This window comes from Oryx dammah, unplaced genomic scaffold (assembly GCF_014754425.2).
Source record: "Oryx dammah isolate SB20612 unplaced genomic scaffold, SCBI_Odam_1.1 HiC_scaffold_17, whole genome shotgun sequence".
Classification (NCBI taxonomy): domain Eukaryota; kingdom Metazoa; phylum Chordata; class Mammalia; order Artiodactyla; family Bovidae; genus Oryx; species Oryx dammah.
The window spans coordinates 77716911-77734176 of NW_024070201.1; the positions used below are offsets into that span (position 1 = coordinate 77716911).

Genomic DNA, 17266 nt, shown 5'->3' on the forward strand with positions numbered 1-17266 from the left:
GGCGGCGCAGGGGTGCGGAGGGGGGGGGAGGTGAAGGGGGCGTGGGGGCGGGAGCGGGGTGCGGAGAGGGGAGGGGGCGGAGGTGAAGGGGGCGGAGATGAGGGGGGGGAGATGGGGGGGTTGAGGCGGGAGGAGGGTGCGGAGAGGCGGGGAGGGTGACAGAGCCCACGGGGCGGTCTCCTCGTCCACCCGACCTCCTGGAGACACCTCCTGGAGAACCGGGCAAATAGACCCAGAGGACGGGGACCCGCCTCCGCCGGAGGCTGGTGCCGGGGAGACCACCGTGAGGCAGGGAGTGTGGGGCGCGTGGAAGTTGGTACCTGGAGGTGTAGGTTGTTGATGAGGCAGGTGATGCCAAAACCCACGAGCAGCAGGTTAGTCAGGGTGAAGGCGTTGATGGCGTTGGTGAGCTTCTGGATCTCACGGTAGCGTGGTCTGACGGACTTGGTGGCCGCCCCGTCCCTGCGCAGGACAGGCCGTCACTGGCCCCAACCTCCTCAGCGGCCGCCCTCCCATTTCAGGGCACCAGGAGAGGGAGAAAGTCTCTCTTCCAGCCGCGTGCTTCTCAAAGCATGGCTCCTCCAGCACCATCCGGTATGCCTGCGTGCGTGCCTGCTCAGTCCTGTCTGACTCTCTGTGACCCCTGGGACTGTACCCCGCCAGGCTCCTCTATCCATGGGATTCTCCAGGCAAGAATACTGGAGTGGGTTGCCATGCCCTCCTCCAGGGGACCTTTCCCACCAGGGATCAAACCCAGGTCTCTGGCTTTGCAGGTGGGCTCTTTACTGTCTGAGCCACAAGTTCTATGGGATGACAATGAGAAATATGCCACCTTGAAGAGGGCCTTCACCCACCCATGCTGGCACCCCGCTCTTGGACTTCCAGCCTCCAGAACTGTAAGAAATAAACTTCCACCGACCCCAAGCTCCTCTGTCTGCCATTTTGTTACACCCGTCTGAGCAGACTCAAAAAGACTCTGAGCCAAAACCACCCAGCTAAGTCATTCCCAGATTCTTGTCTCTCAGAAACGATGAGATAATGAATATTGTTTAAAGATGCAACGTTTGAGAGCACTTTGTTACACAGCAGTAGATATCTAATACACCAGATCTATTTCTTCCTAACCTTAAGAAAGCTCCAGAGTGTGCTCATCATGACAAAGGTTCTGGAACCTCCTACTAAAAGCTGTGTGATCTCGAGTCAGTTCCTGAACCTTTCTGCATCTCGGCTCCTCTGTGAAGCGAGCATAATAACGTGTGTACCTAGCTCAGGGACCAGCGCAAGATTAAATAGGACAGTGCACCGGTGCCTGGTGCACAGGCAGCATTTACTGCCAGCTATGCTCATCATCAAGGCAGCTGCGTCCCCTCCTGGTCTCAGTTTCCTCATCTGTAAAATGGGCACGAGCCCCTCCTCTCCTGGGTTCCTCGGGAGAATGGAATAAGACACTGGGTGTGAAAGCACAGAGCTGTCCCCACCCCAGGGCAGGTCACCTGGGAGTGGGGCCGTCCACGCAGTCCTTGATCCGCCAGTCCATGACGTAGCCAATGAGAGGGCAGGTGAGAAGGCACAACAGCTGCAAGGCCCCAAAGACAGAGGAGTAGAGCTCCACTGGGAGGGCGGGAGGGGAGCGGGGTCAGGGGCTGGCAGGCGGGGCGTGGGCAGCCCAGCTTCAGCAGAGCGGGGACGCCAAGATCTCCCCCTCTGACCCCCAGCTTCTCAGATCCCCCACACAGCCAGACAGTCCAGTGGATACTGTCACCCACCTCCAGCAGAGGCAGGGGAAAGCCAAGATGTGCCCCCTCTGATCCCCAGCTTCTCAGATCCCCCCCACAGCCAGGCCGCATGACCCAAGGATGGGTCACCCATCGACAGGGAGGGGAGGGGTCCGGGCCCAAGCTTTTGTCCTCCTACCTGTCTCTGTGGCCCTCTGCTTCAGGTCATCCGTCTCTGTTGGGCACGGGAGGGGGGGAGGGAGGAGGCCAGGGTGAGGGGAGCTCGGTCAGCGTGCCCCCCACACCCGCAGCCCCCCGGGGGCTCAGCAGCACCTCACCATGCTCCTGGCCGCCCGTCACCAGGTACTCCAGCATCTTGTTCATGGCGGCCATGTAGAAGATGATGCGCAGCTGGGTCATGCCCATGGTGAGGAGGCTCCACAGGAAAATGGGGGAGCAGAGGCTCCTACGCAGGGGCACAGACTCTGGGGGGACAGCAGGGGGCGCCCCTGAGCCCCAGGACTCCAGTGTGCCACGTCCCAGGGGGTGCCGTTCTGGTGGGCACTGCCGCAGTGACCTCGGAGAGGGGCTGCCTTAGCCTCTCTGGCCTCTGAGTCGCCCAGCTCTGTAACTATCTCACTAGGAGACTTTTTTTTTTTTTCTGGCCACGCTGCGTGGCTTGTGGAATCTCAGCTCCCTGACCAGGGTTCAAACCCAAGACCTAAGCACTGGACCACCAGGGAATTCCCTCACCAGAACATTCTCAGGTGACCTCCAGGTGTGTACCCCAGGCTTAGCTTTTTTTTTTTAGGGAGTGTTTAAGGGACTTTATTTTCTAAAAATCCATCCTACCTATATGATTTTTTCCCCCGCTAAATCTTCACTTCGTTAAAAACTATCAGAAACAAAGTCACTCTGGCTACTATTTACTAGGCACTTGCCATGCGCTGCACACCGGACCTGCACCATCCCATGTCATGAAACTGTGCTGTGCTTAGTCGCTCAGTTGTGTCCAACTCTTTGCAACCCCACAGACTATATCCCACCAGGCTCCTGTCCGTGGGATTCTCCAGGCAAGAATACTGGAGTGGGCTGCCATGCCCTCCTCCAGAGGGTCTTTCCAACCCAGGGAGTGAAGCCAGGGCTCCCGCACCGCAGGCAGCTTCTGCACTGCAGCCCAGGGCGCAGCACACCGACAGATGGGGGGCTGCAGCTCAGTACAGCCCATGACCTGCCCAAGGTCCCAGGGCTGGGAGCCGCAGGCCAGAGGGGCTCAGCTCAAGCCCATAACAGCTCTGCCTGGGGGACCCATCAGTGGGGACCACCTCAGAACCTCACAGCATGCCTCAGTTTACAGAGAGCTCACGTTCCTACCTGCGTTCAATCCTCCCAACTAACTTCCCTGTGAGGTGGGTGTTCTCAGTTCAGTTCAGTCATCTCAGACTCTTTGCGACCCCATGGACTGCAGCACGCCAGGCCTCCCTGTCCATCACCAACTCCCGGAGTTTACTCAAACTCATGTCCATTGAGTCGGTGATGCCATCCCCTTCTCCCGCCTTCAATCATTCCCAGCATCAAGGTGTTCTTAGTGCTAGCTTAAGGGACGGGGAAGGTGAGAGTGGGGTTAAGCGACCCACCCAGGTCACGTGGCTTGGAACCGAGGAGCTGGACTCAAACCCCCATCTCCGGACGCCCATCCGTCTTCCCCGTCTTCCCCGCACCCCACGGCTGACGCCCCGCCAAGCGGCCGGGCGGGAGGCAGGCGCAGCTCCCCGACGCGGCCAGCAGGGGCGCCAACCAACCGGGTCGCGCGGACCCAGCCTAGAGGCCGGCTCCCCCGGCGGCGTCTGACGCAAGTGGCTTGGAGGTTGCAGGGAGCCCCGCGGAAAGAAACCCTCTCTCCCACAGGCCTGGAAGGAACCTGCCCCATTCCGGAAGCGGCCGCCGGATTCCAGGAATCCGGCCGAGGACCCGTGAACCCAAGCATCCTGGAGTTCTCTGAGCTTCGACTTTGCCCCCGTTCTAGAAACGGGAGGCAGGCCCACCTGTCCGGCGGGGGGGCGGAGGGGGGGGGTGTTGTGAGAACTCAGGAGGGAAAATGAGCACCCAGGCAAGGGTGCTCACTCCCCGTGAGGCCCCGGCCTCTCCACCCACCGAGGCCGTCCCGGGACCGGACACTCACTCTCAGCAGAGCTCTCTGCACCGCCACGCACGTCCTGGGATGAGATAAAGAGGACCCCCTCCTCCAGGCTGGGGGCCTTCTGGCTCAGCCGCTGGCCCACCGTGCTCACGTAGGAGTAGAAGCGGTCCCCGGTCACCCTGTGGTCCAGGGCCAGCTCTCTGAGCTTGGTCTTCTCCCTGCCGGGAGCCGGGCAGCAGCTCGTGGGAAGCAGCCCCACAGAGCCCTACCTCTGCAGCCTGCCTCTGGCGGGTGCTGTCCTGGGTGTGCCAAGTCCTCTGTACCCAGTGCTGACGCGCTCCCCAGCGCAGGGCTTGTGTCTGCACAGCTGGGAGCCCAGGGCCGGGCTCAGCACCCGCTAAGTGAAGGGTGGATGAAGCCGCTTTCCACTTAGGCTGTTGCCTTGGAGGCTGCCCTAAGGACCCAGATTCTGGCGAGGGACCAGGCAGAGGGAAGGATAGATTAGAAGTCTGGGATTCACATATGCACACCGCTCTACCTCAGCATGAAACAGAGAACCAGCAGAGACCCACTGCCTAGTACCCAATATTTTATGACAAGCTAGCAGGGAAGAGAATCAGAAAAAGAATACATGTATATCTGAATTACCCTGCTGTACACCTGAGACCAACACAACACTGTAAATCAACTATACTTCAATAAACACATTTTTTAAACAGAAGAACTCAGGCTCTGAAGTTCTATCTTCCTTTTGGCTACACCATGCAGCTTGTGGGATCTTGGTTCTATGACCGTGGATTGAACTCAGGCCCTTGGAAATGAAAGCATGGAGTCCAGGGGAGTCCCAGGTTCTGGAGTCCTGATCCCAACCTTAGAGTCACCGTGCGGCCCCCAACCCCGCCCCGCTCCAATGGTGTGTGACTCCAGGAAAGTGACTGTGTGCCCCTGCTCCTGTTAGGAATGGAGTTAATATCAGAACCCACGTCCTGAGTCTGAGAATGACCACTGGGCACAGGGTCTGGCACACAGAGGACGCTCGATCAGTATCAGCTATTTGACTGGCACCCGAGGTGCTTGGGTGTGGAGCATCACCCCAGTGCCCTGGGGAACTGACGGGGCAGTGTGTGTGTGTGTGTGTGTGTGTGTGAACTGACGGGGCGGGGTGTGTGTGTGTGTGAGTTGATGTTCAGGTTGCCCCACAAGGGGTGGGACATTATTCCTCTGCAGACCCCTTTTCTGGGTCCCCGTGGCATGCGTCCCTGCCACTCTGACCCCGTCCTCCAGCCTGGACAGAAGGATAGCGCTCCCCATGTCCGGCTGCCAGCATCATGCCCCAGCCACGCAGAACACCTGCAGGAGGTCAGATCGGGCCTGAGGTCCAGGTGAGAAAGCAGAGCTCGGAAAGCTCAGGTAGTCCGCAGAGCTCGCTTTTCCTGACTCCGAGCTGCTCCTAGCATCGCACCACCATACTTGGCTTCCAGGTCTGCAGGTGGGGTCTCCTCCCATCTCCCCCTCCCCCACCGCCACAGTTGCTCACTTGTAGTTGACTTCCTCAGGGGAGGGAAAGGCCTCCCTGGGCCAGTTGAAGGCGCAGTTCAGAAAGATGAGGCAGGCCAGGCCCGACCAGGCGAACATAATGGCCATGAAGGACACACCGGCATTGTAGATCAGCTGTGGGGGAGCAGGGAGGCCCGTGGCGGAAGCTGCCGGGCCCCAGCCCCGCCCCCTCCAGCCAGAGCTGTAACCCGGGCCCCAGAGGCCTCTGGGGAGGTCTTTTTGGGCCCACCCCATGTGCCCAATTCGCAGATGAAAACACAGAGGCCAGACGCTAAGACCAGACCTAGAAGCCCCACTGCCCTCTCTCCTTTCCATCCCCACCCCTCCCAAGAGCGACGTGATTCCCAGCAGGTGCCGAAGAGGCTGGCCACAAGCGCAACGTGCCTTTGGAATCTCAATTTTTATCTTAAGAAGACACACCAGCGTTGCCTTTGACTCCACACACGTTCTTGTTTTCACACATAAGTCGTTTCATTTCATGGACAAGAGAGGAGGGCGGAAGCTCCCAGCCGTGTTTGTCCTGCCCCTTCCTGCCGCCCTCCCTGGGGGAAAGACAAAACCTCCACTGGAGAAGTCTTAGCTCAGCTCTCACAGGTGTGGCGGCCCGGGAGGCAGGGAAGCAGGATGCTGTGCAGCCTCAGGGCCAGCAGGCTCTGTCCTGACATATTCTGTGCCCACGGGTCAGCCCCGCAGGTGAGACAGCCAGGCGGGCAGAGCTGTCCTGCCTGCCACCCTCTGCCCGGGAGAACCGCTGTCTGTGCTGGTCCCAGGTCCCTGCTCTGAGCTCCGGCTCTGCCTGGGAAAACCGCTCCTCCTGGGCTCCGGCTTCAGGGCTCTTTCCTCCCAGGGAGCAGGACAGAGCCTCAAAGGGCCACACCCCAAGGGTCTGGCTCTTCAAATCTCTCTGGCTTAGTGGAGGGAAGGGAGACCTCCCCACCTCCAGGCCTGGTCCTGCCTGAACAACTGTCAGCCACCCCATAAGTGCTCACTGCACCACCACTGGGACAGATGCTGAGCAGAAAGTGAAGGTGTTCAGTGGTGTCAGACTCCTTGTGACCCCATGGACTGCAGCACACCAGACCTCCCTGTCCATCACCAACTCCTGGAGTTTACTCAAACTCACGTCCACTGAGTCGGTGATGCCATCCAGCCATGGCATCTTGTCTGTTCATGTGATGCCAGTCCCTGTGTGCCAGCTACTGCCCTTTCCTATGGTGCTTTTCTAGCTGCTCCACTATAAGATTAAAAGTGGTCTTCTTTCTTTTTTGTGTGTGCTTGTTTTTTAATGTGTTATTTGTATGAGAAGTATCATAAACCTATTACACACCTATTACATTACTATACAAATAGTATCAATCCTGTTTCACATACAGCCAATTGTATTAGTTGGGTATGGAGGCTAACTTTGTTGGCCTTGCAAACAAATAGGATTTACACATGTGCTCTTGGAATGGAACTCACTCCTTTGCAGGGTACTTACTGTAATAAATTAACTGCCCAGACCAGACTCTGAAGAGCATGCTTTGACCCAGCTGAGAAGGTGATTTGATATCAGAGGCAGGAAGGAGGCCCCAGGTTTGCCCAGAGTGAGAACACAGGCCTTCTGGCTCTAGGTGGACCTGTCTTACAGCTGGCCTCGCCTGGACTAGCTTGGCGACCTCAGGACCCAAATTGCCCAGCCTCTCCAGGACAGGGAAAAAAGATGTGCGTGAAAAGTGGGGTGACATCCAAAAGCCCAGGGCCTGGAAGGCATGTAAAGGGGTCGTTTTTGATTCCGCAGGTGAAAGAGAGCAGGTGGGTGAGCTAGTTCTCCATCTAAGATCATTCTGGAAATCATGCGGATGATCGCTCAGAGAGGGAAAACACCGGCTGAGAAAGCACCAGCCTGGGAGGCAGCATGAAGGCCTGGACTCAGACAACGGGAAGGGAAAGGATAACAGAGACCCACTGGTCCGCAGCTGCACCAGGCTCTTCCTACAACGTCCCAGGGCTTGTCCCTTTGGAGGCGGGAGCTGACCTCTGCCTGGCAGGAAATGGGTCACCAGACATACCAGCCACCAGGCACCCAGTTCTTGTGTCAAGGCAGAAAGAAGACCAAGCAACCTCACGGACCACCACCCACTCCCCGAGCAGCCTCATACCTTGATCCCTGGGTATGTGATGGCAGAAGAGGCGTAGGAGCCGATCATGAGGGCCATGAACGTGGAGCGCAGGTTCCCAAACATGTTGGGCAGCTGAGAGAGGAGATGGGTGCCCATGAGCAGGGGAGACCCTGACACCCGCCCAGGGCTCCCCTTGCCCTGCTTGAAAAAGCCTGGAAGCTTCTAATCCCGGCAGTCCTCAAAGCAAGCTCCAGGAACATGTGTCCCAGAGTCACAGCAGAAAAGTTCTAAGGCAAAATCAATGAGGGAAACTGCCGTAACCCCCCTCCCACACGCAGCACGGGTGCTAAGTCACTCAGTCGTGTCCATGGGTCTCTGTTTGTGATCCTATGGACTGCAGCCCACCAGGCTCCTCTGTTCTTGGGACTCTCCAAGCAAGAATACTGAAGCGAGTTACCATGCCCTCCTCCCGGGAATCTTCCCAACTCAGGGATCAAACCCGTGTGGCCTGTGTCTCCTGCACTGGCAGGTGGGTTCTCTACCACTGAGCCACCTGGGAAGCCCCCTCCCCTGCCACCCTGCACACACACACACACACACACACACACAGAAGTGCCTGCAAAGAGAAATTCTGTTTAACCCCAGGGTTTCCCAAGTTAGGTACTTATGGAGTCCCTTAATCATGACTTGCCTGTTAATAAGCCATGGTTAGGTATTTAAGAAATACCAGTCTAGAGCAACTCCTTTGATAGCTGAGCACTGGGACTCAGAAAGGGAAAGAAATGTACTTAAGTTCACGGAGCTCATTAGTGACTTTCTCCCCAGTTCTGGCCATATGAGCTCTATCCAGACCCTAAGGCTGTGACTACCAGGAGGGTGCCTTTTAACCTTCTCAGTAGCCCCAAAGGCCACAGTCCATGGTTTCAGCTGAGCCAGGACAGGTAACAGGAGGGCTTGGGAATGGAGGATGGGAGTAAGGGAGGGGGTAGGGCCAGGGCCAGGCCTGTGTCCAGAAGAGGAAGCTCGGACACACAAAGCAAGCCCAGAATTCCCACTGGTGGAGAACTGGTCGTGCTTTTTCCAGTAAGCGGCCTGAGATGACCTCTAAAAATGGGGCACTATTCTCTGGATCCAGAAAACCCCACAAAACCATGCAAATCAGTAAGTTCAGATCTGCAATTCACTTTAAGAACACTTGTGAAACTGCCCAGGCCATCAAGGGTATGCACATCTGAAAACCCCCCACGTATCTCAAGGAGGTCACTTTAAAGAAGCAACGTGTACCATTCTGTCGTTGCAATGGTGGAGTTGGTAGGTGTCCACGGGCCAAACGGTGGGGCTGGACTCGGGGTCGGTGGTCCCACAAGAGTGCTGAATTTTTACTGCACATGCTCAAAAATGCAGAGAGCAATGCTGAACTCCAGGGCTTAGGTGTCGATTTTCTGGTCACTGAGCACATCCAGGTGAACAAAGCCCCAAGGATGTAGCAAAGGACTTAACAGAGCTCGTGGTCGGATCAACCCAGACACAAGCTCTCCTTGCCACACTGAGAGGATCCTTACTGAAAAAGAATAGATGGTTCCTCAGAAGACTGCACAGAAGGAAAAAATATCCCAGGAGACACTGAAAATAAAAAGCCAAAAGCTTATGGCCTGGGGAGTAAATGCCACAAAAAATAAATGCAAATAATAGTTTTTTAAAAAAAGGAGAACGACTGGTCTTCTGTTTACTGGCCTGAGCCAGGCCCTGGAAGGAGAGGAAAGCACAGTCGGGTATCCCCCACCTCGACCCCTACTCCTCACTGCCAGTCCACAGAGCCCCCAGCTGGAAGAGTCTTAGATGCCACACAGGGCTAAAACCCTCTCTGCAGAGGGGAAAACGGAGGCTCAGAAGGGATCTGAAACAGCTCTGGAGAGGAAGGGGAATAAACACAGATATCTCGGCTGGGAAACAGAGGCGGGGCCGGGATGACCCTACTCGGGCAGGGGTTTCTCCGGCAGCCTGGCTCTGCAAGGCACGCTTGCCAAGAACGCCAGGGAAAGCGCCAGGGCCGGGCGAGTGGCCGGGGCCGCGGCGCTCCTCAGTCGTGCACTCCCACCCGCCTCCCGCCAGAGTCCGAGCGCTGTCTCCGCCCAGCGCTGCCTGGGCTGGCCTAGCTAAGCAGACGCTGCACTGGAACTCCGGCCGGGATCCGAGCGGCCGAGCCAGCTCCGAGACCCGGGTAGGAACCCGGCTCTGCCATTGGCTGGAGATTACTAAGACGGGGCGGGGGCGTGGCCGGATCCGGCCCTGCCATTGGCTGGAGAATTAACAGCGGGGCGGGGCAGGGGCGGGGCCAGAGTCGGGCCCTAGCATTGGCTGGAGATTACTAACAGCAGAGCGGGGGCGTGGCGGGGCGTGGCGTCCCCTGGGCCCCCGGGCAGGGTTCGAGGTCAGGCCCCAAGGGCGGGGGGAGGGTTTCGGGGCCCCGAGCCAAGCTGTACGGAGTGGAAGAGGGGCTGCGGAGCCCGGCGGGGAGGAGGGGACCCGCTTCCTCAGGGAGCTGTGAAATGTCCTGGGCTGGAATTAAAGGCAGCTGCTGTGTGTGGTGAAATTCAGCCAGAACACCCAGTCTGGCGGTCAGGCGGTCTCCTCTAAGACAAACACCCCGGGGCAGCCCAGTCTGCAGCCCCTCCCAGCACCACGGACGCTACCCATAAGCCTCCATCCCTTCTGCTCACACACACACACACACACACACACACACACACACTCAGAGTGACGTACGCCAAGCACCCCCGTAAGAGGCCAAGCCAGGCAAAAGGGCCCTCACACACACACACACACACACACACACACACACACTCAGAGTGACGTACGCCAAGCACCCCCGTAAGAGGCCAAGCCAGGCAAAAGGGCCCTCTGAAAGTCAAGCACCGTCAAGCATCAGCAATTTTGCATGGTTCAGTCTAACACACCGACGAACACATTAACCTACCTCGGACCGCACGGTACATACACCACGCAGCACACACACACCCTCAGTCTCAAGCTGCGGGCCCCTCTCACTTCCGCATCACCAGGTTTATTCTTTCCAGCATTCAGGACAGCATGCATCAGCTTACTTGTTTTTAGGGTTGTCTGTTCCCCCAACCCCTGAACATAAAGTTCCAGAAAGGGGAAATTATCAATTCTGTCTGTGCCATGGCCCCAGTGCCTAGGATGGAGTTCGACAGATGTATGGGCTTGGGAAACACACATACACACACACCCAGAATCCACACTGACAGCCTCATCTACACACACAGCCTCACACCCACCTTTCTCTGATACACACACACACGTACGTGTCTTTGATCTGCGTCCCTCTCCACCTTCACCCTTGCTAGCCCCTACCGCCCACCCCACTCCTGGGTGCCTTGCTGCCAAGTCAGGGCCTGTCATACTCACTGTGAGTGAAGAGAAGGTTAGGCAGATGCCACCGAAACCATTCATGGACAGTGCCAGGAATATCAGCGGAGACAGAACTGGGAAGGGGAGAGAGACAGATGAGGGCCTCTGGGGAGCTGGGGGAGGCTAAAAGCAGGAGCTGGGGCGCCATCCACCTTCATCCCACCCGTTTTCTTCCTGTGGGGGCACAAGATGCCAGACATCTCACCTTTGGTGTCCCAAGAGGCCAGGGCCATGAGGAAGCAGGATGCAGCGAAGCAGGCACTACGGAGAAGCAGGGAGAGGGAGCGGTTGCTCCCCCACTGCAGCACCACCCCACCCTCCAGCCCCCCGCAGCCCCTGCCAGCCCCCCACAGCCCAACCGCCTCACCTGCCCATCAGCCGCGTGGGCCGGGGGCCGAAGCGGTCCATGAGGACCCCCAGCGGCAGGGTGGTGGCGCTGAGCACAAAGGAGCCGATGGTGAAGCCCAGGTTGAGCATCTCTTCCTGCTGGTTGCAGCTGGGCCACCCGTGCGGCTCGTCCTGGGTGGTGTTGGTGGTGTTCTCAGCTGAGGAGGGGAGAGGAGAGGCAGCACGTGACCGCGAGAGCCCTCCCAGGAGCACGTGCTGGGACCAGGGGTCCGGCTCTCCAGTGCCCGGGCCTCTGCTTGCCTGCTAACCGGGGGACTCTGGAATCACACCTACTCTGATGGGGAAGGGGCTCCATAAATGGCAGCGACAGCTACTGGGCTTCCCTGGTGGCTCAGTGGTAAAGAATCTGCCTGCCAGTGAAGGAGACCTCGGGTTGATCTCTGGGCCAGGAAGATCCCCTGGAATAGGGACAGGCTACCTGCTCCAATATTCTTGCCTGGAGAATTCCATGGACAGAGGAGCCTGGTGGACTATAGTCCATGGGGTCACAACGAGGCAGACACGACTGAGTAGGGATGCATGCGGTTTATCACCCGGGGGGTCATACATCCAACCTGAGGCCTCGACTAGCTCCAGCAGGATAACACACATCTAAGTATTTACTGCACTGAAATATTCACTCAGTGTCCAAGGTTAGGGAGTGGTAGAGCCTCAACAGGAAGCACCCATGAGTCTGGGACAGCTTCAGTGGGTGACGTTCGAATGATGTGACAAGAATTCCCTTAACACTTAGAGGATCCTTTCCCCATAAGTGCATGCTGATAAAATAATAGCTCGTATTTTTAGATTAATTAATTTGGCTGTGCTGGGTCTTAGTTGCGGCATGCTGGCTCTGGTTCCCTGACTGGGGATTGAACCTGGGCCCCCTGCAGTAGGAACATAGAGTCTTAGCCACTGGAACTCCAGGGAAGTCCTCCAAGAGCTAATATTTGTTGAGCATTTACCCATGCTCTAGGCATATTCTCAACGGTCACTGTATTAACTGATGACGGTCCCAGCAGTTAGCTAATAAAGTTGTCCCCACTCTCCAGATAAGGAAATCAAGATATAGAATTTGGAGCATGGCACTGCCCTAAAGAACAGTGGCATCCCCCAGGTAAGATGCCACCTGGGAGCGGAGACAGGTTAGTGAGAAAGGCCGATGGTGAGGGAAGGGAGGGGTTTTCACCTCATTCAACGCTCAGTGGACCGTGAGGCTGGGACTCTCCCCTCCGTCCTATTTCCACTTAGGCATCCTGGCCAAGGGCAAAGTCAGGGTGTGCCTGGAGGGCAGACAGACCAGGGTCTGAATTCCCACCCCAACCCCCACTGGCTGTGCAACCTTGGGCAAGTAACTTCCTCTCTCTCAGGCGCGGGCCCCTTGCCTGAAACAGGGAGTAAAGAACGGCTAACCAAAGCTCCTTAGGAGATTCAGTTGGAGAAGGGGCGTAAAGAGCTCCGTACACGGCCTGGCCCCGAGAAGATGCTCCCGGAACAGCTGATGAAGGGGTCAGTGGTGGTCCACGATCTGGGAGCCTCTCCTCCATGTGCTGGAGACCCCACAGTGAATGAGACAGCTCCCAGCTCTCACGGGGTTTGTACTAGATAATAATCAAGTGGACTCTGACATACAGAAATTCCCCGACAAACGAACCTTAAGTTGCAAACGTGCGTTCCATAAATCTCAGGCATGGATGACCTTGCAGCTCGCCCTCTCTCTCCTATTGCTGATGACCCTTCAGCTCCACCGTCTCCCACCGTTTCTCCCTCCTCCAGTCAGTAGCTTTTCTTGCCTGTTCCCTCGATGCCAGACCCTGTGTGCCAGCTGTTGTTCTGTAGTACTGCACTTTTCAGGCGCTGTGCTGTGCTAAGTCACTTCCAGCCGTGTTCAACTCTTTGCAACCCTATGGACTGTGACCCACCAGGATTTTCCAGACAAGACTACTGGAGTGGATTGCCATGCCCTCCTCCAGGGGATCTTCCCGACCCAGAGATCGAACCCACGTCTCTCATGCCTCCTGCACTGGCAGACAGGTTCTTTACCACTGGCGCCACCTGTACTGCAAACATTCAAACTATTTTCTATTTTGTGTTTGTTTTTTATGTATTATTTGTGTGAAAAGTATTACAAAGCTATTACACACAGTACTACATAGCCGACTGTGTTGGTTGGGTACCTAGGCTAAGTGTTTGGACCTACTAACAAATAAAGAACATGCTCTCTTAATACATGCTCTACTTAATAGACTTAAGACCTACTTAATAGACTTGATAGACTTTAGAACATGCTCTCAGAACAGAACTGGGTGGTATGTAGGGGGTTACTGTAAAGAGCAACAGGTGCTGCTGCTGCTAAGTTGCTTCAGTCGTGTCTGACTCTGTGCGACCCCACAGACTGTAGCCCCCCAGGCTCCTCCGTTCATGGGCTTGTCCCGGCAAGCATACTGGAGCAGGTGTGGCCACCTTCTTGACCCCGGGGCTGAGCCCGCCTCTCTACGTCTCCTGCATCCGCAGGCAGCTCTTCACCATTAGCACCACCTGGGAAGCCCCTCTGGGTTCGGGCCAGCCCCCCAATTTAGTGATCTTCATTGTCACTGCCTACTCCTCCGCTGGGCTGCTCTGCACCTGCCCCTTCCGCCTCCACACACTTCAGTGACATCTACTACACTACAAGCAGTATGATCGGACAGCAGGTAAAACGGGAAGAAGTGCAGTGATAATTTAGACCAGAGGCTGCAAAGAGGTGACCAGCAAGGAACCCTACAGGTATTGTGCTTGGCTTGCAAATTTTAATTGGGTGCCATTTACTTCTTTATTTAGCTGCAACCAGATCTTAGTGACAACATACGGGATCTAGCTCTCTGACCAGTCATTGAACCGGACGCCCCTGCATCGGAGGTGTGGCGGCGTCTTAGCCACTGGACATCTAGGCAAGTCCCTGGGTGCCAGTTTAAAATCAGGAGCTATCATCTAAAAATCCCAAAGTCTGGCTTTTCTTTATCATGTCAGAAGATCTGGCCACTGCTGGAGGTGAGTGGCAGCCACTCCTTTCCGTCAGGGCCTGCCCTCTCTAAGTCACCTCTCTATTAGCTCTCCACCGTTCACCATCCTGTAGCTGCCCTGATTGGCCTAATTATTATTATGGTTTTCACTGAAGTATACTTGACACAGAATATATCAGTTTCACGTGTACAACACAGTAATTTGACATTTATATATACTGCAAAACGATCACGACAATGTCTAGTTACCATCCGCCACCATACAAAGTTAATGTACTATTAGTAGCTGTATTCCCCTGCTGGATATTAACACCCAATTGTTATTAGCTGCCAGGCCTCTGAGTCTGCAGCCCCTGAATTAGACACAGGCCTCCTAAGTCTTTCACAATCAAATGATACTTTCTCTCACTAGCTCTCAGCTAATCAACGTTGTGCCAGGCTTTTCCATATAGGATATCATTTAATCTTCATAACCCTAAGAAGTGAGTGCAGTGACCCTCACAGATAGATGGTGAAGCTCTGAGAAACAAAGCAAATCACACAGCTTCTTACAGGCAGGCCAAGTTCCAGCTCAAGACCTTCTCCAAAGTCAACACTTCCTGGTTGCTCCACTGGGCTGCTCTCTCCCGAACAGAGCAACTTAGTAAGTTTCCAAAGCCAACGCTTGTGCTGGCAAGGACATGCGTTCTTCCATGGGCGGAGAATTCTAGCCCAGTGGATAGCAAATAACTGAAGGTCCATTAATGCATTCACTTCTCTGGTTTCAGTCGGTCCGCCTCTTGTGAGTTTGACTCACAGGAGCTAGCTCCTGGATGGATAAAGCCAGACCTTTCTTTTTATAATGTACTTTTTATGGCAGTATAATTGAGTTAGTTTCTGCTGTATAACAAAGTGAATCAGCTATACATATACATATATCCACGCTTTATTTTTAGTCTTTTCCCATATAGGTCATTACAGAGTATTGAGTTGAGTTCCCTGCTCCTTGTTAGTTATCTATTTTATATATAGTATTGTGTATAAATCGATTCCAATCTCCAATTTACCCCCTGCCAACCCTTTCACCCTGGTAATGGTGAGTTTGTTTTCTACAGATGTGACTCTATTTCTGTTTTGTAAATGAGTTTGTTTATACCACTGTTTTAGATTAAGCCAGACTTCTGAACCAAGAGGGGAGTCAGCCCAGGATGCAAAGACCTCTTAGACCTCTGTCTGTGACAGTTACAACAGGAGAGGTCTCTGAAATCTAATTTCCCCCATTTTATAGACAAGTGAAGCATGAGGTATGGTGAAAGAAACGTATGCAGGAAGTTAATGCTTGAGTCGGGCTCTGAAGTCAGAGAAAACTGTTTCCCAAGTGTGGTATGCAAGGCATGTGTGCACTCAAGCTGGGTTTACAGGCGCCTCTGGCCCTTGAGCCACAGGGGGCTGGGGCCTCAACCCGTCCTCCTCCGTGAGGACACCTGCCTGCAATTGAGTCAGCCCGACCTGCTCGGGGTCCCTCCGTATCTGCGTTTCTGCAGCTGCAGATTCAACCCAGCAGCAAGTGTGCAACCTTGTATGATTTACTACTGAAAACAATCCTGAGCGGTTCAAACCTGTGCTGTTCAAGGGTTAACTGTGCATGATCCACAGCTGTTAGTTATTTGAAAGTGTATCTTTTTTATAGTTATTAGTTATTCGAAAGTATATCAAACACATACATGTACATACGTATACATATGTAAATACATATCCCTTCATGGGTCACAGCCTCGTCCTGGGAAAGGGGCTTGTGTAACTCAGTGCAGCTATGAGCCATGCCATGCAGGGCCACCCAAGACAGACAGGCAACCTGATGCCAAGAGTCGACTCATCAGAAAAGACCCTGATGCTGGGAAAGACTGAGGAGAAGGGGGCGACAGAGATGAGATGGTTGGATGGCATCGCCGACTCGATGGACATGAGTTTGAGCAAGCTCCAGGAGACAGTGAAGGACAGAGGACCCTGGCAGTCTACCAGGTCACAAAGAGTCAGACACGACTTGGTGACTGAAGAACAGCAGAGAGATATATATGTATGGTGCGCATCTGTGGGTAACACCAAACCCAAGGTTCCAAGAACGTCACACTTCAAACTGAGGCTTTTTTAGGGGGCTTCCTTGGTGGCCCAGTGGTGACAGCTCTGCTCTTCCAACACAGGGAGTGTGGGTTCCATCCCTGGTTGGGGAACTAGGATTGCATATGCAGCGTGGCCAAAAGTAGATAAATAAAATGAGGCTTTTTAGTATTTCGTATAGCTGATTCACTTCGCTGTACATCGGAAACTAACACAGCCTTGTTAAGCAACTATATATACTCCAACAAAAAATAATTTAACAAAGGAAAAGAAAATGTGGCTTTTAAAACTTTGTCTTTCTTTGTTTTCATGAGGCTTTTTAAGTGGACTGATGTAAAAGGAAATAGGAAGTAAAGAATGGTACCTATGGCACACAGAAATGTAGAATCATGCCGGTGAACTGCACATGAGCGGTCTGGGAAACCCTGGGGAAGGGGATGATTGCTTCTGGCTCCACTAGCTGTGCGGCTGAAACCCTGAGGCTCTGTTATCCCATCTGTGAAATGGGTTCAGCGGTTGCAGCTGTAGGAGAGGAGGGCTGTATGGACTGCTGCGTGCACTCACAATACTCACAGAAAGATCCCATTCTCTTTGTCTCTCGGGTCTGTGAGCCCTTCCTCACTGTCACCCCTCCCCCCAGCCCCAAGATTCACCATCCTGCAGCTGACACAGCCACAGTCCCAAACACCCACAGGTCTGGGCTTTGGATGGCTGTCTTCTCTGTAACAGGACTCCCACAGGAGGACTCTTGGGCTAAAGGCCACGGGAAAAGGTTCTGGGGTCCGAGCTGAGGCTGAACACTCACTCTGCTCCTTATTTGTTCGCTGTGTGACC

At 54.9% G+C, this 17266-nt stretch overlaps 1 protein-coding gene across 5 annotated transcripts in view; it reads right to left on the reverse strand.

Moving 5' to 3' along the window:
* Positions 1 to 17266, reverse strand: part of SLC43A1 (solute carrier family 43 member 1) — a 30422-nt gene that overhangs the window by 5406 nt on the left and 7750 nt on the right. For 3 of the 5 annotated variants that reach the window (XM_040259377.1, XM_040259381.1, XM_040259378.1), the window contains exons 3-12: positions 11314 to 11491; positions 11152 to 11207; positions 10944 to 11020; positions 7554 to 7646; positions 5393 to 5526; positions 3898 to 4073; positions 2054 to 2200; positions 1915 to 1950; positions 1494 to 1611; positions 321 to 462 (exon numbers count right to left, since the gene is read on the reverse strand). In XM_040259377.1, coding sequence (XP_040115311.1) covers positions 321 to 462; positions 1494 to 1611; positions 1915 to 1950; positions 2054 to 2200; positions 3898 to 4073; positions 5393 to 5526; positions 7554 to 7646; positions 10944 to 11020; positions 11152 to 11207; positions 11314 to 11491 — 1157 coding nt within the window. Of the gene's footprint in view, positions 1 to 320; positions 463 to 1493; positions 1612 to 1914; positions 1951 to 2053; positions 2201 to 3897; positions 4074 to 5392; positions 5527 to 7052; positions 7155 to 7553; positions 7647 to 10943; positions 11021 to 11151; positions 11208 to 11313; positions 11492 to 17266 lie in introns of all 5 variants that reach the window. The other 2 variants (XM_040259376.1, XM_040259380.1) reach the window with 1 other exon arrangement.